The 21,020-nt window shown below is 57.4% G+C and overlaps 6 protein-coding genes across 6 annotated transcripts; 1 reads left to right on the forward strand and 5 right to left on the reverse strand.

The window, feature by feature from the left end:
* Nucleotides 1–171: 171 nt before the first annotated feature.
* Nucleotides 172–3,525, reverse strand: LTR77_003350 (uncharacterized protein; the record flags this gene model as incomplete). The annotated part of the gene is made up of 2 exons (XM_064800607.1): nt 172–640; nt 695–3,525. 2 exons carry the CDS (start codon nt 3,523–3,525, stop codon nt 172–174), a joined length of 3,300 nt encoding a protein of 1,099 aa, XP_064660558.1.
* Nucleotides 3,526–4,032: 507 nt separating this feature from the next.
* Nucleotides 4,033–7,652, reverse strand: RPN2 (proteasome regulatory particle base subunit; the record flags this gene model as incomplete). Its single annotated transcript, XM_064800608.1, has 3 exons — nt 4,033–4,311; nt 4,369–7,411; nt 7,513–7,652. The coding sequence occupies 3 exons, from the start codon at nt 7,650–7,652 to the stop codon at nt 4,033–4,035; spliced, it is 3,462 nt and encodes a 1,153-aa protein (XP_064660559.1).
* A 921-nt stretch (nt 7,653–8,573) lies between these two features.
* LTR77_003352 (uncharacterized protein) lies at nt 8,574–10,922 on the forward strand (the record flags this gene model as incomplete). The annotated part of the gene is made up of 2 exons (XM_064800609.1): nt 8,574–10,046; nt 10,149–10,922. The coding sequence occupies 2 exons, from the start codon at nt 8,574–8,576 to the stop codon at nt 10,920–10,922; spliced, it is 2,247 nt and encodes a 748-aa protein (XP_064660560.1).
* Nucleotides 10,923–11,738: 816 nt separating this feature from the next.
* On the reverse strand, nt 11,739–13,547 carry LTR77_003353 (uncharacterized protein; the record flags this gene model as incomplete). The annotated part of the gene is made up of 2 exons (XM_064800610.1): nt 11,739–13,061; nt 13,116–13,547. 2 exons carry the CDS (start codon nt 13,545–13,547, stop codon nt 11,739–11,741), a joined length of 1,755 nt encoding a protein of 584 aa, XP_064660561.1.
* Nucleotides 13,548–15,305: 1,758 nt separating this feature from the next.
* LTR77_003354 (uncharacterized protein) lies at nt 15,306–16,749 on the reverse strand (the record flags this gene model as incomplete). The annotated part of the gene is made up of 5 exons (XM_064800611.1): nt 15,306–15,725; nt 15,775–16,099; nt 16,154–16,370; nt 16,422–16,500; nt 16,549–16,749. 5 exons carry the CDS (start codon nt 16,747–16,749, stop codon nt 15,306–15,308), a joined length of 1,242 nt encoding a protein of 413 aa, XP_064660562.1.
* Nucleotides 16,750–18,220: 1,471 nt separating this feature from the next.
* On the reverse strand, nt 18,221–20,019 carry HGT1_1 (high affinity glucose transporter; the record flags this gene model as incomplete). The annotated part of the gene is made up of 3 exons (XM_064800612.1): nt 18,221–19,262; nt 19,316–19,895; nt 19,953–20,019. The coding sequence occupies 3 exons, from the start codon at nt 20,017–20,019 to the stop codon at nt 18,221–18,223; spliced, it is 1,689 nt and encodes a 562-aa protein (XP_064660563.1).
* Nucleotides 20,020–21,020: the final 1,001 nt, after the last annotated feature.

The following is a 21,020-nucleotide window of genomic DNA, read 5'->3' on the forward strand; positions in this document are numbered from 1 at the left end:
CCCCAACCCCCACCCCCCCCAACCAACCCCCCCCCCCCCACCCCAGCGGACGCCACCCACACCCCCCCCCCCCCCCCCCCCCCCCCCCCACCCCCCCCCCCCCCCCCCCCCCCCCCAACCCTCCAGACGCAACGCGGAGGTGTATGTATGTACCTCACCATCCCCATCCACTCACAGCCCCCGCCGCAGGAACATCTCGACTTCAAACAAAGACACGCCGAAGGTATCGTGCAGATCACTCACCGTCAAGAAAACATCCTGGTTCCCGCCCTGCCGCTGCACATCATTCTGGTTCATAATCCGATACGCATCCGCCATGCGCCTCCTGCTCCGCAGCCCGTTCTCTGCGACATACGTCTCATCTTCATCGCCATCCGGGCCTTCCCTATCACGAGCCGGGACAGGGACGGCGGGCTCGGACGTCACAGCGCCGTTCTGCTCGCCATTTGCAGTAGTGGTTTCGCTGCGGCGCGAGGCGCGACGGCGGCCCAAACGCGCCGGCCAGGCTAGCGAGGAGAACTCGCTACTATCGTGCGCGGTGATGCCGCGGCCGAGGCGGGCGGAGTCGCGCGCGCGGGCGTCGGGGGAGAAGATCTTGATGGTGTGGTCGATGCCGCTGACTGCCATCATCGTTTCGTACCTGTATGAGAATTAGTAACAGCGTCAAAAACCAAAGAAATTGGAGAGAAGTCACGGATGCCCCTGCACCACATTAACCACCTCCCCGTCCCCCTCCAGCACATTCACCAACTCCCCCGTCTTCGCGTCCCAGACGAAGAAATTCCCATCATCGCTTCCGCTCACGACGTACTCGTCGTCCAGACCGAAGTAGTTCACATCCTTCACCGTCTTCACATTGCAGTGCCCGCGGTAGGAACGCACGGCGGAGTGACATGGAATCCCCGCGTTGACGGAATAGCGTAACTTCGATCTCGTAGAAGCGGTGGCGCGGAGGAAGCGCGGGATGCCGACGTTGGGCACGCCGTCTTCTTCGGAGAGGGAGGAGGTATCGGAGTCGTCGTCGGTCGGAGAGTCCATGTCTACGTCTTCATCGTCGTTGTCGTCGTTCTCATCATCGTTATCGCTGTCATCACTATCGTCGTCCTCTTCCTCAAGTATCATCTCCTCCTCCTCCTCCTCCTCTTCCTCCCCGACACCCCCACCCTCCCTCTCCCTCTCCCTCTCCCTAGCCTCCCTAATACCTTCAGCAATCTCCCCAACCCCAACTTCCTCCCCACCAACCTCCACACTCCCCACTTCAACCTCCTCCTCATCCCCCTCACTAACCCTCTCCATCGCCTCCTCTTCCTGCGCAACCTCCCTCACAACCCTCCCCGGCCCGCCAAAAGCCCGACTAACAAACACGAAATTCACCCCCTCCGCCGCATTCAACAGCACCCCCCTCGCCACCTTTTCGCCCCAGAACCGCACAGCCGCGCCTCGGTCTTGGGCTTGCACGCGCTCTTCGCCTTCGCTGTGCTCCTGCTCGGCCAGTACGACAGCAGACGAGAGGTCGGCGAAAGGTATCTTAACCGCCGCAGCGAACGCGAGGACCGCAGCTTTTTCGGTCGCGAACAACTGCGTATTCTCGTCCACTTCGAAGCGATTCGCGTCCAAATCCGTCACAGGCTGCTCGCTCGCCATTCGCAACAGGTAAGGGATCAGGAACTCATCGATCGCTTCTACCCCCGCTTCCTCCGCGGGAATGGGCAGGCGCTTCGCCGCTTTGACGTCCGGCAGCATCTCCGCCGGGCGCGTGAAACCCTCGACTAAAGCGCCGAGCCCGGAGTCCAGCCAGAGAAGAGTGGCTTTCAGGAAATCATACCCGAACTGCTCGCGTTGGTTCAACGGGCGATCGGAGCCGCGCGTCTCGATCGCGCTGAAAGCCGCGAGAAGCGGCTGGTTGGCGGAAGGTGTCTGGAGCCTGCCTCCCATCACCCTCGCGATCGTGCCAGCGGCTTGGACGAACCGCCGTGTGCTCTCGCGGTTCTGGCGGAGCGTTTGCTGCACGACGACCATTTCCGCCGAGGGGTCGACGGGGTAGCGCCAGTCGCGCATCTCTTCGTCGAGGTCGGTGAAGATGGCGGCGCAGTGGCTGAGGGTGTTGGTGTAGCGGGCTTCGCGTTGCTGGGAGGAAGTGGTGCCAAAGAGGGAGGAGCGGACGTTGGAGCTCGCTTTGGCGATGCGTTGGGCGTTGCGCTCTTGTTCCGTCAGGGGGCGGTTTCGGTGGCGCGACGAGGCGGAGAGTGGTATGTCCTCGCTCTGACCGTTCTGATATCGAACTCGCAGCGCGGCCTCATTGCTCTGTCCGGTCCGCGGTCTTGACTTCGGCCTTCCGGCACCCTGGCTTAAAGACGTCTGGCTCGCGCTCGCCTGCCTCTTCCTCTTCCGATCCTTCCCCTCCTTCACCCTTTTACCCTCACCGTTCTTCTCGGCTATCGCGTCACCCTCCCCGCCAGCCTCTTGACTGTTCACCAGATCAAAGCTGTAGATATGATCCCCGCTCCAACTGGCAATCATCTCATTCGGCCTCGCATCACCGATCTTCAGCGCAGTAATGTGCCCATTATCCCTTCGACTCATCTTCTTCTGCCCTTTCGGCGCAAACTTCCTCACGCACTGCGTCGCTTGACCCATCAACTCCTCTTCATCCCCAGACCGGCCATTGGGAGAACCAAGCGGCTTGCCAGCCTCCTGCATCCGATCCCGTCCAGCCATCCGACGATCATGCAAGAAGGCATGCAGATGCGCACCACCCAGCGCAATATAATGCGGCTGCGACGCCGAGCAGGAAATGCTGTTAAGGTCTAGCTGATACCGCTTATACGAGATCAACGGCGGCGGCAGCGAATTGTCCGTCGTATTGCTGAACCGTCCACCCCTCGGAGGCGGGTATGCCGAACTCGGCTGCCTTAAATCCCACTGCCGCACCTCTCCATCCTCGGAGCACGTGAGGAACAGATGCGGGCTCGACTCCGTCACGATCCTCTTCACCCGATCCCCGTGACTGCGATACACCCTCGCGTCCGTGTCACCGTCACTCAAATACCTCACCCCATCATAAACATTATGCCTCCTTCCCCTCCTGCCCTCAGAAGCCATCGCAGACGCTCTCGAAGCCTCCCTCGCCTGTCCAGCGTACTCGAGATCAAAGACCCTAACTTCATGATCCCCGGCCGCCGTAATCACAGTCCTATCATTAGAGTGAGGCATGAACTTCACACTGAAGATATTCGCCATATGTCCCGTCGCCACGCTCGTCGCCAGCTTGAACTGACTATCCGCATCATGAGGCTGGTACTGGTGGATGTTCAAGTGCTGGTCATCGCTTCCACTCGCCAGCAGCTCCCCCGACTTGCTCCAGGAGAGCGCGTTGACACATCCGGAGTGGCCGTCGAGCTCGTTCACAATGTCCAGGTTCTCGACGAGTCGGCGGTCGCCGTAGAGCTTGCGGTGGCTCTTGGTGCGGAGGGGCAGTTCGGAGATCTCGCGCTCGTAGAGCGATTTGCTTAGGCTGTCCTTCATCGTCGACTAATGTTCTGGTTTCATGGACTTCGTGTCATCGATGAAGGTCGTCGGCGATGTGTCAACGAAGGCGTTGTACTATTCGACGACAGAGGTTCAAGTCCAAGTTGAAGTGACGAAGCTCCAGGTCATGTTCAATGTGGGGCGGACTTCGCTAGCGCCTGGTGGCGTTTGTGGGGAAGAAAGCCAGTTCGCTCTCAGCATGTGCAAATGGCATGTGCAAATGACGGCCTTGAGTACATGTATGACAGGAAGTCCTGCAAATACGCGAAGAACTTCTCATGGGGATGGAGACCAACTTGGAGTGGCATAGAGCAGCAACAAGGCCAGCACGACGTCAAGAAAGCAAAAGACAACAAGACAACAAGACATCAGTGAACTGCTTCAACGATCTACTTATCTCACACACATCCCCATCTAATTATACAGTCTCTCCACTCTCCTCTACCTCGTCGCCCCTCCTCTCTAACTACCTTAACATACCTACCCCACCCGACAGATAGCATACTACCCCTCCATCTCCTCATCGTCCTCCACATCAAAAGCCTCCGGACACGGCGCCTCCTCTCCACCCTCATCGTCCTCGTCCACAGTCGTCAACACACCGGCGGCAGCGCGGGCACCAGCGGCGCCTTGATCAGCGTTGCCCGCACCTGGGGCGGGACCGACAGTGTTGCCGTTGGCGGTAGGAGCGGGAGGCGCCGTCTTCTTCTTCGCCTTGAGCTCGAGCAAGGATTTGGGCTCGTCGGGCTGGGTGTCGAAGAGGAGGATGGGGCCGCCGGTGGGCTGTGTGAACGTATGTTAGCAAAGTCCATCTTTCCTCAGGGTAGATGTGTGCCTTACCTTCTTGACCGGCTGATACCTCCCCTCGCCAGGGAAGCTGACGTACCGGATCTGGCCCGGCAGCACTCTCGACATGTTCTCCAGCTCATAGCCCACCTTCTCCTTCTCCGCCTTCTTCTTCGTCGAGCCTGGTGCGCTGGTCTCACCATCGGCTTTCTCTTCGCCTTCCTTGCCGGTCTCGACGACATTCGTGTCTTCGTCCATCTTATCGACGTCGGCTCCGTCAGGCTTGGGTGTCGTGGGTGTCGGGTCAACTTCCATGCTCTCGCCACGCTCTCTACGCGCTTTGGCTGCCTGTCTCCGCTTGGCTTGCGCAGTGGTCGACAACACCGCAGTCTTGACCTTCTCGGGCGCCTCTTCGGTCTTGACTTCCTGTTCAGGCGGGTAGTCGAACATGCTCGGACGAGTGTTGCTGTGGAACTTGAAGCTCGGTATCTCCAGGTCGCCATCAACACCAGTGATATGTGTCGGCGTGAAGGACAGAGACAGGAAGTGAGTGAACGGGAACCAGTACCAGTACTGCGTGAACACAGCCATACCGACGATAGCCTCCATGTTCAAGTTGCCGGTCTGTGTTTGGAGACCAATCGTGCAGTTGCGACCGCCAGCGTCAATGATACCGAGCGCGATGGCGCAGCCGAACTTCGCCATGGCGTCTTCGTGGCGGTCACCGACCATCTTCTGCAATTGCTTCCGGATTTGAGTGACCTTGGGGTTCATGGCCTCATTCTGCTGCACCATGATCATAGCGAGCGAAATGAGTGCACCTTGGCGGACGAAGTCGACAGAGTCCTTCATCATTGGCTCGAGGAGGTCGATGGCCTCGTCCAAGCCAGTGCCGGCGCAGGCGATGCCGAGGGCCATGGTGGCGCCGTACCTTACGTGTGGGTTATAAGACTCTGAGAGCAGCTCGACCATGCGTGGGACGGAGCCAGGCTTGCGGAAGAGGACGAATCCCAAGCTCATGACGGCTATCCTTCGGACGTCATCGCTGACATCGCTGACAGCGACGTGCAAGAGCTTGCGAACGGCCTTGTTGCTACCGCTGCCACAATACGCAAGAGCGACAGTGAGAATACCACCATAACGGAGAGCTGGGTCGGCGTCGTCGAGCAGACCGTTAATGAGCTCATCCGCAGCTTCTTGGCGCGCGTACATAATGAGTGCCATTCCCATCGCCAGCCCACGAACGATCTTCTCGTGTTGTGTATCGTGTGCGTACTGAATCATATCCTCAAGAGCCTTGACGTTGCCCGTGCCCAGCATGACCAGACCCATGGAGAGACCAACGGCCTCACCGTTGATGGCAGAGTCCGAGTAGAGGACGTTCTTCAGCTCATCGTAGATGTCCTCGTTCCCAGTAGCCATGCCCGCGACACCGATACCCAAAGCACCACCATGCTGAACGACTTCCTCACTTGTCGACTTGAACGAGCGGCGGAGGTAGTCCAGAACGTGGGTGCCGTGGTTGGTGTAGATCAGACCCAAAGCGTAGAGCGAACCGCCTTGGCTGTATGAGCTTCCAGTGCTCGAGTCGTGTGGTCCTTTCGGCAGATAAGGCTCCAGCAATTTCTGACCTTGTCCTAGATTGCCCCTGTGAATCACCCCAAGCGCAGCAGTGGCCGTGAACTTGCTCCAGTTGACCGCCTTGCCGAGCCACTCCAGGTTGTCCCGGAAGAAAGTGTCGATGGTGGTGCCGGCATACATGAACGCATTTGCGAAGGTGACCGAAGTGTGGAAGATGCTGTTCCGCGCCTCGAGTGAGTCCCGGATCTTGTTGAGGATGGCCTTGTCGGACTTGCTACTCCTGAACAGGAACTCGAGATTAAGCTCAATGCTCTTCGTGCCACGCATGATCGTCTTCACCGAAGTGACCGCTTTCTTCTCGTCCTCAGACTGAGGTTGCGGTTTTGTTCTTGATGCGACAACAGTTGATGTGGATCCTGCATTATCTTGTAGCTCCGAGAGGAGTTGTTCCGACTCCGCAGAGTTGTCATTGTCCTCCTCGTTCGCTGTTGCATCGCTGTCGGTGGCAGGCGCCCGCGTTTGTCCCATGTTTGGAGGTAGGACGGTCTTCTCGGTGTCCTCCGTCTCTGGCAGCTCTTCCATAACCTTTTGCAGAAATTCCTGAGTGCCGTTCTCGTAGAGATCGAAAGAAAGCTGGTATGCAATCGACAGCGACCGTCCATCACCCTTCTGGATCAACTTCTTCAGCATATCTGAGGCCATGGTGTGCTGATCAAGGTACACAACGCAGCGTGCGATGGCGAAGTAGTCTGGGCTCGGGATATCGTTGAGCAGGTCCAGAATCAACTGCAAGATCTCATTCCGCAGCCCGCGCTCCTGCACGACGTTCATGCAGATGTCAAGAACGTAGTCCATGAGATCTTCCATCTGGCCTGCACCAGCAACCGCAGCCTTCTTGCCCTTGCTCTTCTCGTCCTGGCTTGCGCGCAGAATCGCCTCTCGAAGAATGTCCATGTTGCGAGCCTCAACCGCAATGCCGACCACTTGCCGGTAAGCTCCTTCCTTGTAGCAGCTCTCGAAGAGCGACCGGACCACATTCTGCAGACTCTTCTTCACGTGGCTGGTGAGCGTGAGCGGATGCGGATGAGCTCCGGGCACGCCGGCATTGCCACCTCCGGGTGCAGACGGCTCCCACGAATTGTCCTCGTCGCGAGACAACAGCGACTTTGAAGGAAGTGCAGACTGCGAGAAGGGCGTGATGGGCGAAGACATGCTGGCAGTGGCGTTGGCGGGTCCATCAGCAGTCTGCTTGTAGTCAAAGTCGTTGGATTGCCGGCGGTCTTTGGACATTGGCGACGTCGGGTTGTGGAGGGCGCAAAGAGCGATGTAGGTGTCGATGCATTTTGTGAGAATGGTCTGCTCATATTCGCCGCCCTGGTCGATGTTGAAGTGCTTTCCAGCGTTGAGCGCGAACTCCATCGACAAGTTGTATTCCTGCAGTTGGTAGTAAACCTTGGAGACGACGAGAGCAGCCAATTCCCGGTGGGAAAAAGAGCTGTCTTCGTACAAGGCTTCTCTGTAAACACATATCTGTCAGCTTGAGTCCTCTCCAGTCGCACATTGTCACGTGGACGTGCGCATCATCTTGCCAGTCAAAGCACGGATGTTGCAACGTACATCTGCCCGATGGAACCAGACACCTCCGTCCATACGCTGTCGATGTCGTCGTTGAGCCTCTCGAGCGCAAAGGCCTGCAGCGTCGAATCCGGCTCGGACAAGAAGCCCACCAGGCCGGCGGCGGATGTGAGAGCCACCATCTTGCTACTCCTCCCTCTTCTTCACCCTGCAGGAGTATCTACCACAGCCTTGACTCCAGCCTTTGCCGAGTCCTGATGCGAAGAGTGATGGGGTGAGGTGGTGTCGCTCGCTGGTGACAAACACGGAGCTGTCGGTCGGAAGAGGGTGGCGTCGACGAGAAGGTGCCGCTTGGATGAAAGTGTAGGCGGCAGGAAGGACCGTGAGAAGGCGATGTATGAGAACACGTGAGAAGATGAAAAGAGATGAGGTGGTGTTGATGGCGGAAGAATCAGCAGCGAGCATGTGCAAGTGAACAGCTTCCAGGCGCGAGCATCATTGCGCGTTAGTTCTGCCAAACACTCCCGCTCCGAGAGGCTTGGCATGCATTCCGTCTGGACGGGCATAAATCATTATCCATCAATATGTCTACGCTTCAGGTCGCAAATGCTAGGACGGTATGTCGCTGGAGTAGAGACCGTTTATACAGCATCAACACATGAACCCACCACCGCATATGCACCCAGCGCAAACAGGCCACTGTAGATGACTCCCGAGCCCGCGCCGAGCTGTTGTCTGGCCACGCTTTGAAGACCACCTCATGTTCTTGTGACACCTTGCGATCTGTATACACATCAACACTTCTTGTACCACATCGCCCTGATTCTGCCATCCTGGCGCGTGACGAGTAGAAGGACAGTCGCGAGCCCGTTCTGAGGTCCGCCGCGACCCGCGCACTCTACTGGAGAACACGCCTAGACGTCGATCAAACGCAGCGCAGTGGGAAAGAGCGCAGCCAGGCGTGAGAGAGGAGCTCTTCGCTGAGCTGCTTGTCTTGTGCGCAGATGTATAGGACCGAAGAGCGCATCGGGTCGTAGCCTCGCGGCACCAGCACAGGACGGAAGCGATTGTGTGCTGGGTCGCGGAAGAGCTGCGAAGGCAGGATGAATCTCTCGGCGTTGATGAACGATGGCGGCGAGGAGGAGAGCAGTCCGAGAAAGAACACGTCGCCGGAGGCAAAGAGGAATAGTCAGCCATCTGGGACAACACCAGCTGTCAACGGACACCATGCACAAGGCTATGCGCATCCGCACGCGCATCCACAAGTGCCGCTGCCCGGGTATGGTCCTCCTCCATCTCTACCCACTGCAAGGTCGTCTGGCAGCCAAGGTTTCCCGCAACTACACACCCCTGGACAAGGTCCTCCCGACTACCGATACCGATCGCAGGACGGCTTCTCCGCAACAACGCCCGGCGGAAGACCCCCTACCGCTAGCTATGGCTACCCGGTTCAACAGTCGCCTTCGAGCGCGAGCATCCCACTGCCACACCAGTCCACCTCTGCCTCTCCGACGCCGTCGTCGCATCACAGTCAGCACCGCCATACACCAGGATCCGTCCGACAGAGCCCACAGGCAGTCATGTCTCAGCCGCCCAATCAACCACCAAGCGCAGGCATGTATCAACAATCAGGCGCATACCAACAATCACCATACACCCAGGCGCAACCGAGAACACCGCACGGTCCGCCCCCACCACTTCTTCCCCAGCACTCCAGCAGCTACCTAGACATGAGCAGTCCGGTCCATAGCCGCACATTCTCCGGCACGTCGCAGGGGAATGCATTCACCGCACAATCGCCGGCAGCCATTAGCAATCTCGTGGAGTCGCCCAACACCTTCCATCGCCCTTCACCTGCCGACCTCCAGCGCCATTCCACACAATATCTCACCCAGCAGTTCACTCAGGAGCGCGAGAGGAGCCTGTCAGTCTCTCCGAAAACGCAAGTAATGCCGCGTCCACACTCTCAGAGAAGCAGTGTGCAGGATCTCATAAATCACGTGCCGCCAAGGCCGCGTGAGCCCTCTAACGAAGTTCTGGACGCTAACGGTGCTGGCAAACAAAGCGTCGTCTCCGCGCCCCCGAATCCCCCAAACCTTCCACATCACACCTCAGAAGCCACCAACATGGTTCCTCCGGCGGAGAAGCAGCTGAAGCGCCCAGCACCCGAACCAGCGCAAGAACCACCTGCCAAGCGAACCATGACCCGGAAATACACCCAAAGGCCCCCTTGGGCCGTTCTCTCAAAGCACAACCCACGATTCAAGCACGGGGACGCGCAAGCGAACGGTCATGCGCCGACTCTCGAGCGCGCGATCACACCACGTGGCGCCTCTCAGCAACCTAACGGCACTGTCCCGATTTCGGAGACGAAGCCCTGGCAGCAGCATCCGCCCCTCGACCACGACCTCATTGGCGCTTCTGCCATTCTTGGAAAGTGGGAAAAGTCGTTTCGATGGAACACCCCATATCCGCCGATGCTCAAGTGTGTGCAGGATTGGCTGTTTGAGCAGTTCAGTGGGCTTCAAGACGTGGGGATGCATCCGAAGGAGGGCACGATCGAGGTTGAGGCAAGGGTGAGTTCTCCTTATCTACTAACACTCTGGCAAGATGCGATCATACCACCTGCCACGTTGAATCCATTCGTTACGATCGAGAGGCTAACCTCACCATCTTAGGTCGGCGTCCTCAAGAAGGCCGGCAGCGACGACCGCCTCCGCCTTCCCGTTCTAAGCACCACCGTCCTCGACCCCGCCACCAACTCCGACTACCACTTCGAGAGTAGAATGACCGAAGCCGAGCACAGTGCCATGAACAAATACCTCAACGCCGCCACCGCTGAGTCAATGGCAGACGGCCGCGTGAGAATGACCTACGACCACACCTACGAAGCCGACTTCTACCACCCCCTCTCCGCCACCGGCCTCGCCGCCCTCCCCACCTCCATCCAACGCCGCAACACCCACACCCGCCCCCCGCGCCTCCGCATCACCCGCGCCACGCGCGACAGACCCTCCACCCACCACTGCCCCGCCATCCGCGCCGGCCAGATCCTCGGCCGGATAGTGAAAATGCCCATCTCCGACCTGCACATCTACAACCCGCAATACAACTACGACACCCGCATCTCCCTCGCCCTGGAAGTGAACCTCGACCGTCCGGACATCGACCCTACCACCCTCATCGCCGCCGAAAGCGCCACGGACCGCGGCCCCGACCGCATCAAAGACCGCGTCTCCTACCGCCACCTCGCCTACTCCATCGACCTGACGAAAGTCGACATGCCCGGGCAGGGCGCCGGGACGTACGAGCTGGAGGTGGAGGTGGATTCGAGGGTGCTGCGGGAGCAGATGGAGCGGTTGGTGCGGGGGGAGGCGAGTGCGTTTGGGGATGTGGTGGGGGGTTTTTTGGATAATGTTACGTTCTTGACTAGGCAGGGGCCGGTGGGGTGAGGGGTGGTGGGATTGGAGGAGTGGGTTCGGTGATGACCTGGGACTTGGTTGCGATCTAGCGTGTTCTCTAGCTCGGGGGGAGTCTGTAACCTAGTATTGAGCGTGAGGATACCAGTCTTTGAGAAGTTGCTGTCTCGGAGAACGGTTCTCTCATGCGCAGTCAGTGTCGTGTCCATGATGAGACCGCCTCTTATATAATTCCCTTATACCTTTTGCACCTTGTCCTGATATTGGAGAGCTGCCGCGAATGCGTAAAGGGTAACATACTTCTCCCCGACACCATCGCTTGCTATGCAGCCCCCTGTTGTGCTCACCCACCAGTCTCGGCCATCGAGAAGGGAGCTCAGGTCTGCCGTGCCGTGGTGCTCCTGCCAAATATGATCCCCTACCACTGCACTCCTACTCTATTCCATGTTGTCTCGCTTGCGCCACGGAGAAAGGAAGACAGAACGTTCAAACGCTTGTCGTAGCCTCTTCTCCTTTCCATAGTCACGTTTATTTGGCGTTGCCAGGCACTTCACTTGAGGTACTCCGTACTTCTGCACAACATCAGAATGGAAGAGAATTGATCTAGATGATACGATGTTGAATCTGGACCGCTCTATCCCAGACTCGTCACCACTAGAATTACACATTGGCATTTAGCAAATTACCAATAGCTGTCATGTGACCTGTAGTAGATATTCATCGTGCCCGAGAATAATGCCCAGCAGCAAAGCAAAGCCGTCCCAATAATGCCATGCCAACACCGAATACTATATCCCAACCCTTGAACCATACGAAACACCACCAGCACAAGATGCAGAGATGAACCGCTCACGCAACAAAAGCAGCCGTCGCCCTCGCCACCACCGGCGCCGCTACCGTCCTCTTCTCCCCCGCAAAAGGCGTCGCCGCATAATGCGCCTCGGCCTTACTCGCCAGCGCCGAAGCGTCCTTGTACGGATTCATCGCCGCCAGCTTCTTCACCGCCTTCTTGATCGCCGCGGGCTTGAACTGCGCCGCTTTATACGATTTCGCTGCAAATCGCGAATCCTCCGGGTCGGCGTAGCCTTGCGTATTCGGGTACCCGAGTTCTTCGAGCAAAGTGACGTTGAAGGCCGCCATCATCGCGTTGTCCTCGTGGATCAGGTTGTGGCAGTGGAACATGAACAGTCCGTCCCAGGGCCCGTAGAAGGCGAGCACGCGCACCGTCTCGCCCGGCTCGAGGAGGACGGTGTCTTTGAGGCCGGCGCTTTCGTAGGGGAGGACGCTGCCGCGCCCGCCGGTGCGCGAGACGACTTGCAGGTTCACCAGGTGGATGTGCACGGGGTGGACGGCGGGGCCGCCGGCGTGGCGGAGCTCCCAGAGTTCCACGGCGCCTTGTGGGGGTTTGGCGAGGACGCGGTTGTTAGCGTCGGAAAAGGGAACGCCGTTGATTGTCCACTGGGCACCGCCACCGCCGAGCTGGAAGGAAAAGGTGTGGTCGACGGTGGTGCGGGGAGCGGGCCAGTCGACGTTGGGGTTTAGCGTGCCGGGGACGGCGCCGTTGTTGGAGGTGTCGCTGACGGTGTTGCCGACGACGAATTGCATGACTTTGTCCGTGTTGGCGAAGCTGGTCGTTGCTGCGGCGGTGAAGCCGTTGAGCATGGTCAACTTCTTGCCTTTGAAGTTGGCAAAGTCGACGACGATCTCGTAGCGCTCGCCCATGGACATCACGAGGTTGCTGGTGGAGACCGGGCTACCGAAGAGACCTGAGTCGGAGGCAATGACCTTGAATGGCACCGAGTTGCCAGCTGGGTTCTGGATGCGGAGGTCGTATGCACGGCTCAACGACATGTCGTACAATCGGAAACGGTACTTGCGTGGCTCGACGTTCATGTATGGCCATGGCTGGCCGTTGACGTGGATGGTATCGCCGAAGAAGTTGAAGGTGTTGCCTGCGGGAGAGACAAGGTCGCCATTAGCATCGTAGGTTTTGTCCGACAGAGCGAGCGGCACGTCGTAGTCGCCAGCGGGCAGAGCAAGAGCGTCCTCGGCAGGGTCGTGGATGATGTAGGTTCCAGCCTGGCCGAAGTAGGCGTTGACTGCAGTGATCTCGTCGGTGTGGTCATGGTACCATATCGAGCGTCCAGACTCCAGGTTAGGGTAGTAGTAATCCTTCTCGAGTCAGTAAAAATATAACCCGAGATGGATTGACTAGAAACTACGTACCTTCCATTGATTCGGAGCCATGTCATCGTTCGCCCACCCATCCCACGGAGCATGGTTGTACGACCCATGAAGATGGACAGCAGCATTGCGCGGGCCCTTGTTCAACACCCTCACGACCGTCTCGACGCCCCGATCAATCCTGAACATCGGCCCAGGTGCTTGCCCGTTATACCCAACCATCGTTGCCGCGCCGAGATCAGGGTAGATCTGCTTGGTGAACTGCTCGATGGTGATCGAGTAGCTCTGCACCGTCCGTCCATCCTTGGTGGTGATCGAAAAGTCCGGTTGAATGACTTCGGGGATGGGAAGAGGTGCCTGGTAGAGTGTGTATGCTGGAGAGCCGCCGGTACCACCTGGAGGACCACCTGGTCGTTGAGCCGACACCCCAACAACAGCGAGCCCCAGCACCAACGAATTCAACAAGAAAGACATATTGTGTATTAACGATTAAAAGTGAATGTGGTGTTCAGCGAGCGAATAGCTGGTGAACCAGAACGCCCCGACGGAGAGCGACAGTAGGATAATAAGAAGAAGAAAAAAAACGAAAGGTCCCCGGTATCATCACCTGAACATCACCACCGAGAAATCGGCTGAAGAGCCGCAATATATCGCGGTCCCCGTGCCGTCCTCTCACACCCCTGGAGCTTTTAGTTGAAGCATCCTGTGCACCATCTGGAGATTCGGTGACACCCCCAAGCATCAACGGCACGTCTGCGCCACCAATACAGGGCTGCATCGCGCCCCAAGCAGGTCTGTCATTGGGAGAGAGAGACGTGCCTTCGGCTATCGTGCAGAGGGCGAGGTCTGTTCTGTCGCGCTCGTGGCACCACGCACGCTCTATTCCTGGCGCCCCAAGAGTCCGGTAAGCTGTGCCCGTCAGCCAATTGCAGGCGACGCAGTGAGATGCGCTAGGTTAGTTGCAGGCAAGGCATCTGAGCCTCATCGCCGAAGCGGAAAGATTAACTCGAAACATTGACCGTTTTGCTTCGTCTGTCGCTACGGCTGTGGCTGCTTGGAGATCGTTAGGACCAGTCTGGGTCGCACGGTGTTCGTGTCGGAAGCTCGTGAGGTCCAGACGGCCGGAGATTCAGGAGCAAGAGAGTTGCTCGTGGCGCCTTTTCTCGCTTGCCCATACCTTAACTTCGGGTCCGGATAGGGCTTTGAGGGGTGGGCGCATGCAGGCTATCTGATCTGTCACCTGTCATCTCAGCTGCTGTGAGAGAGCGCCTCGCAGCTGAAGGAGATGGCCCCGGGCAATCAGCTCCAGAGTGGGTGCGGAAGCCCACATCGCGCGAGATCGAGCACGTCAAGACCAGCAATCCCGACCCTCTGAGCCGCTTCCATCGTCGGACAATGGCATAAAGCCTGAATGTCCCCCCACTGGGCGGTGCACATCCATCTGCCAAAAGACCACGGCGATCTTCAAGCGTCGAGCAAACAAGTTTCGAGATGCAGAGAGTCAAGGAACTCAGAGTTGTCGGCAAATGTAGACCGCATGCGGTCGTGGCCAAGCAGCTAGTCGCACCTCCACAAACTCTCAGCAACATTCCAGCTCTCCTATCCGCATACCAGAAAAGCCATCAGGAGATACGGCGCGGTCTGGACTCTGCAACGACCCGGCTTCGGGTTTGATCAGTCCACGCTCACCGACACCTCGACGTTGGGAGACGCTGAGTCAGATCAATAAAACCATCCCGAGTCCTGTAATCAATAACACCGTCAGCTCCATCAACTTGCGGCCCCAGACGCCAATACCTTCCAAGAGAGACGGTCTCTACAGTAGTCTTCCCTTGGTCCTTGGAGCACGCCAGGCAGGAATAAAGGCAAGGCAATCTATTTGCCTTTGTATCTGAGCCACGCGACCACGCCACTTCCTGCTTCCTACTCGGCAGAGAACTGTGAGATTCTTCATGTCGTCTCACTATTTTATTTCACGGCATAAGGTGTCGTTGTTCCTTCAAGGCATCGATTATAGGGCGAATACTCCGTGTCTGCCTCGAAATGACTGCTGGTTTGTATATCTCTTCGCTAGAATGTGTCTCATTACTGCCGTGGAGAGTCCGACTGCCGTATCGTGCTGGGGTATCGATCGTATCATATCATCGCTAAAAGCCGCCCATAGATAAAACCTGAAATGAACCTCCAGTATACAAATCTCAGCCCTTAACGTCAATCCTACACCCCTCACCGCTACCTCCTCTCCCTCGACCCATTGCCTTCCTCATGCGACAACCGCACACTCCGCTGATCCAAACTCTGCCGCAAAGAAATCTGCAGCGGCGGCGGAGTCTTCGTCCTCGCCCCATACCTCCTCTCCTCATGCCCGTCGTCGTCGAGCGGCATCTCACTCACTCTGCCGCTTTTCTCCACTTGCTGCAGCGCGATTTCGTCAGAAGCGTCGAGACGCGATCGCTTCGTTCTCTCAAAGTCGAAGCGGGTGTGTTGGAACCAGGGTATGCTGCGCAGAGGGTTGAAGCGGGAGGGCGGTGGGGTGGTCGCTGAAGGGTCGTTGGAAGAGGCGTTTGGAGTGCGCAGGGAGGAGAGTTTGGAGGTGAGTTCGGCGATGTGGCGGGCGAGGAGGGATTTCCAGGCTGGGGCGCAGGAGCAGATCTTTCCACTCGTTAGATCAGGCTCTTGGTGGGGTGTGAGGAGTGCTTACTAGGCCTATGTCCAACTCGACCGCTGCGCAAATCCACAACGAGTAAGCGTGCCAGGTCTCGTCCCAGCTATCCATCAAGCTCTTCCAGGTGAAGTACGTCCGCAGCGCACCAGCAATCGTGACGATCATGCCGAGACATAGCAACACGCACACACCCATGCGCTGCTTCAGCGGCATCCTGAGCTGCATGATGAGCGGGATAGGCACTATCGTGACCCAGAGATCAGACACAGTATTGACCACTCCTGCGCCGAGCATGGTCTTGCCCTCGTCGATGCAGGTCGCGCCATCCATTTGCGGGAAGATCCAATAGGACTCGACTGGTCTGTTTGCGTGTCAGTGAAGCCAGAGCTGCTGTGAGTCGGGGTGGAGAACATACGAGCAGAGCCATATACCCAAGCAAATGAACGTGATGCCAACAGCGAGTGTCCAGAGCACGCTGGCATGCAGCACCCAGTTGAACCATCGGATGCCACTGTCCTTGACCAGGCGGTAGTAGAAGCATATGAGTGAGAGGCGGATGAAGGTCGCGGCGAAGGTGAAGGTGAGTTTGGCGATGAAGGCGATGATGTTGGCTCGTTCGATCCAGTCGAATGCTTGAAAACTGTCAGCTGGACTTTAAACCTGCGTGCAAAGGTGTTGCTCACGGATATCATAGATATGCCTATTCCAGCCAAACTTCTCATTCGCCAGAATCACCACCACTGCTGTCGCCAGAGTGAAGATCTACCCACATCAGCCAACTCCCCACCCATTGGATGTCATCTAACTCACCAGCGCGAACACGCACATGACATCGTCAATGCCGAACCATTTCTTATAGTATGTCCTCGCGTAGAACCGCCCAGCAACGGCAGCAACGACCAAGATCATGAAGATGATGTTGACGATGAGAAGAGCTGGCCCTCGCGTCTCGGGGCTATCGTAGTTTGGTGTTGGCCATTGCAGGATCACTGAGATGGGTGGGTATCGCATCTTGACTATCGGCTCGAGGTGTGGCGTTGGCTGTGTTCTTTCGTCCACGTTTCGAGTTGTTGCATGCGCTCACGCGGCGCCCATGGCCCGGTGATGGTGGTCAGTGGGAGGGTGTCCAGGTGTCAGTACCCGGTGGGAGGGGTCACAAGTGCGGCCTCAAAGACGGGAAGGTCGCGCCGGCATGGCCATGTGAGAGGAGTGAAGACGAAGATGAACGAGAGTAATGACAGGATAACGCTTCCTCACCTGTCCTTGCGCTACGCCGAAGACACGAAAAGCACGAGAAGAGAACGCGATGATGAAAAGACCAGCCAAACCATTTGACTCCCCTAAGTGCGGTCGCACCGCCTACGAAGACCAACCCAGATCGCACGTTACACCAGCGCCGCAAGGCCGCGCCTGGCGTCAAGCAAGGGCTGAAGTTCAAGCATGTCGGTCGATTCCGATAGGGTCGGGCGGCGGAAGAATGGGGGTACGGTTGACTCGTGTTCTTGCTGTCGTGACTCGGGGGGGTTTGAGAACACTGCAGCGTTGGCGATGGGGTTGGAATGAAGCCGTGGAAGAAATTGAGAGCAGGGAGATCCACTGTGCTTCGAATTGCTTCTGCCCAACGTCTCCCACGTGGCAGGGTCTTGTGCGGCCGCAGGGTATACCGCATATCGATTATGACGCGTTGTGGTTGCTTCGAGGCGGATCAAGATATCAGTGAGCTCTGCACCAAAGCAGTGCGGCGTCGAAGAGGACGTTAAGTAGCTGGCCCAAGAACCCGGTCGTTGTGACGGGTGCTCTCCGGCATCGTGGTGAGACATCTCGGAAATGCGATCGGCGCATGGATGCTCTCGACAATCTGGAGGCTAGTAGAGCGCCACCAAGCGCTTCATCTTGGTCCAGAGGCCGCATTGTCACGACTGTTCTCAGAATATGCAGATGATGGTCTCGCAAAGCTGGCCTGCCGATGGCTCATGGGATTGCCAGGGCCTTGCAGGAAGCGACATCGTGTGGATTCTTCGTATTGACGAGACGTGGGTCGACTGCGGTGTCACCAAGCACTGATGATCCCGCAAGGCCGCGACCTACATTTTGCATTGGACATGTCCATGTCGAAGAGATCTCTTGAAAAGAACAACAGTCTGCGAGGCGACGATGGCAGTCGCGGGTCGCGGGGCAATTGCGAGCAACAATACCACTAAAGGTTTTCCTCTCCGCTGGTCCCATCTTCGACCTCTGCGCAAAGCGATTACCAACGCTTAGGTCGACAGGATACTAGTAGATGACAGTTCTAATTGTGATTTATAACTTAGAGCAACTTGATTTTGAAACGGATGTTTGACGGTGACGGGTCGGCAAATCATGAGGAATAGAGACAAAGATCGAGTACCTCTATTCAGAGCGCCAACGACCGAGTACTATCAACATATCCCCAAGCTTAACCGATCCACACATGTAGCCGTAGCTCTCGCAGTCACAACCGCTAAACCTTCTCCGCCGGCTCAGGGCTATGCTCCTCATGCTCCATCGCCTCCAACTTATCCTTCGTCACCTCGCCCTTCTCCTTGCGCGCCATGCTTTGGTACTCGACCTTGGTCTTCCAGGCCTTGGTACCGATGTAGGGCAGGCTGTCTGGGCCGGTGGACTCGAACATCGCGGCGGCTGACACAAAAGTTAGTCTCTGCTTGGAAACTTGATGAAGTGGAAAGGAGGGAGGCTTACTGTCTTCCAAAGTCTTCCCGGCCGTCTCCGGGAAAAGGATAATGACGTGGATAAGCATAGCCAAGTTGAAGATGCCAAAGATGATGTACACCTGGTACCGGATATTGGCGAACGCCGGCGGCACAAAGGCTCCCAGCGCCGTGTTGAAAGCCCAGTTCGAGCTCGTCGCTAACGCTACAGCCTTGCCACGCACACGCAGCGGGTAGAGCTCTGGCGGGTAGACCCATGAACAAGGACCCCAGGTCGGCGCGTAGGAGGCAACGAAGAGATAGGTGCAGGCGATCAAGCCCTTCGCGGCGCTGCCGGTGAGTTTCATGGATTCCTCCGGGATATTGTGGACGCCGCCTTCGACGACCTTGCCCTGCCCGCCCATGATGCCGGCGTTGGTGAACATCCAGACCATCATGAGGAACGCGCCGACGATCATAGTGTTCCGGCGTCCCCAGCGGTCGAGCCAGATGAGCGCGGGCACAGTCATAATGACGTTGATGATGTACTGGATGGATGAGGCGAGGAGGTTGGCGTTGCCGGAGTAGCCTGCCATGCCGAAGACGTAGGTGATGTAGTACATCATCACGTTCATGCCGGTGAGCTGGGACCAGATCTGTGTGAACATGCCGATGTGCGTGCGGTTGATCATCTTGGGCTGGAAGAGCTCCCAGTAGGTTGCGTCGCTATTGCGGGCTTCGAATTGGCACATGTCGCGGATGTCGTTGAGCTCGTAAAGGACGAAGGGGCTGTCGGGGTCGCCGTGGCCATGGACTAGCGTGAGGACCTTGTGGCACTCTTCCCAGCGGTCCTTTCTGTATTGAGCTGTTAGCAGACGGTCAGAATGAAGGATAGCAGAGGAACGAACCGAGCGAGCCATCGCGGAGACTCGGGCAGGAACAGCATGGCGATGAAAAGCAAGACAGCAGGGACCATCTGGATACCCCATGGGATGCGGAAGACTGCCGTGCTGTACGTCTGGGGAGTGCCACCACCGACGAACGAGGCGCCATACGAGATGTAATACAAGATCAGGATACCCCAGGTGATAGCCCACTGCTGCAAGGCGACCAGACGGCCTCGCTTGGTCGGTGGTGCAATTTCGGAGATGTAGACCGGCACTTGAGCAGACTCTATACCCACGCAGAAGCCGTTGATGATACGTCCAGCGATGAGCATGCCGATGTTTTGCGAAGCACAGATGATTGTCGATCCGATGACCCAGATGACGCAGCCGATCATGATAGCTTTCTTGCGTCCGAACATGTCAGAGATGAAGCCAGAGACAAGCGCACCGACCCAGGAACCACCAGGCATGGCTGCCGTGATGCCGCCTTGTGTGCCTGTAGTAGGACCTTGGCAGTTGCCGTCAACGGTGTCTCCTTGGTTGAAGTAGCATTTGTAGGCCTGGGTGCCGAGGATGGCGCTCATAGAAGAGATGTCGAAACCTAGGATGCATATTAGCCTACCACCATGGAGTATGGCTTGGACCGCTCATAGCATACCGAACAGACCACCGCCGACGACTGCGACGCCGGCGATTACATAGATGTTACCGACTTGGTACCCCATTGTTGCGATCAGACAATGGTAGTGGGAAGAAACTCCAGCTGTCGAAGGAAACAAAACCACGTTGTCCAGTCGGGCGATGAAACGTTCAAATACATTCTGATCAGCGGCCTGGCGACCATCCCTGCAGCTCGACCTCGTGCTCTCCAAGCGGAGTCCCAAAGAGATCTCCACAGCGCATCCTCGTCGGTCACAGGGTTGTCGCTCAAGTCAGCCACTCATATCGGTTCGCAGAAGCTGTTGCTTGACCTGGTGCGAGATGAGTTAGTACGTCATTGGCTGATATTGCTTGCCGTGACCCGTCCCTCCACCTGCGGTGTGAATCCTTCGTGCTGAGGCCATGTGCGGTCTTCCGCTCCGCGGCTCTACCGCTGCCAATTGAGTTTTGTCTTTCTGTAGAAGCAGTTACAAGCGCTCGGCAGTCGGCAACACAATGTAACGGTGCGAGGCTTGTCCTTCCACGTTTTGATGAGCCAGGAAAGCTGTTTCAAGAACGGAGTGGTTCTGTCCCGCTGTGCTGTACGAAGGTACCTCCTATATGTATCGCTGGGCCGTTGGCAGGCCGGGCTGACGGTAAACTGGACGGTGTACGAATGTACATACTTGCCGCTTCCCAAGGCAAGAAGATGGTGGTTGTAAGGCTTGTCCATGTCAGCCAAGCAACAACTCGTTTGCTTCCGTGCGCTTCACGAGCCTTGGTCGATGGATCCGATGTGTTACCTATACATGACAGGCAGGAGCACCGTGGGCTTGTGAACCCATCCAATCCATGCCATGATGAACATTAGAGGCATTCAATTCAGCTTCTTCGTGCCGTCCGAACCTGAGAGCCTGACTGCTGCAAGAAGTTTATTATCGAGGTGTTGCAACGTGAGTCTTCGGGATGTGGAGGAGAGAAGTCGTTTGACTCTCCTCGGACTTTGCTTAACCGAAGATCGAACCTCACCTGCCAACACTCGATCAACACGACAAGCCAGGGCCACTCCTTCACCCGATGGTACCCG

This window comes from Saxophila tyrrhenica (genome assembly GCF_035928015.1).
Source record: "Saxophila tyrrhenica strain CCFEE 5935 chromosome Unknown scaffold_5, whole genome shotgun sequence".
Classification (NCBI taxonomy): domain Eukaryota; kingdom Fungi; phylum Ascomycota; class Dothideomycetes; order Mycosphaerellales; family Extremaceae; genus Saxophila; species Saxophila tyrrhenica.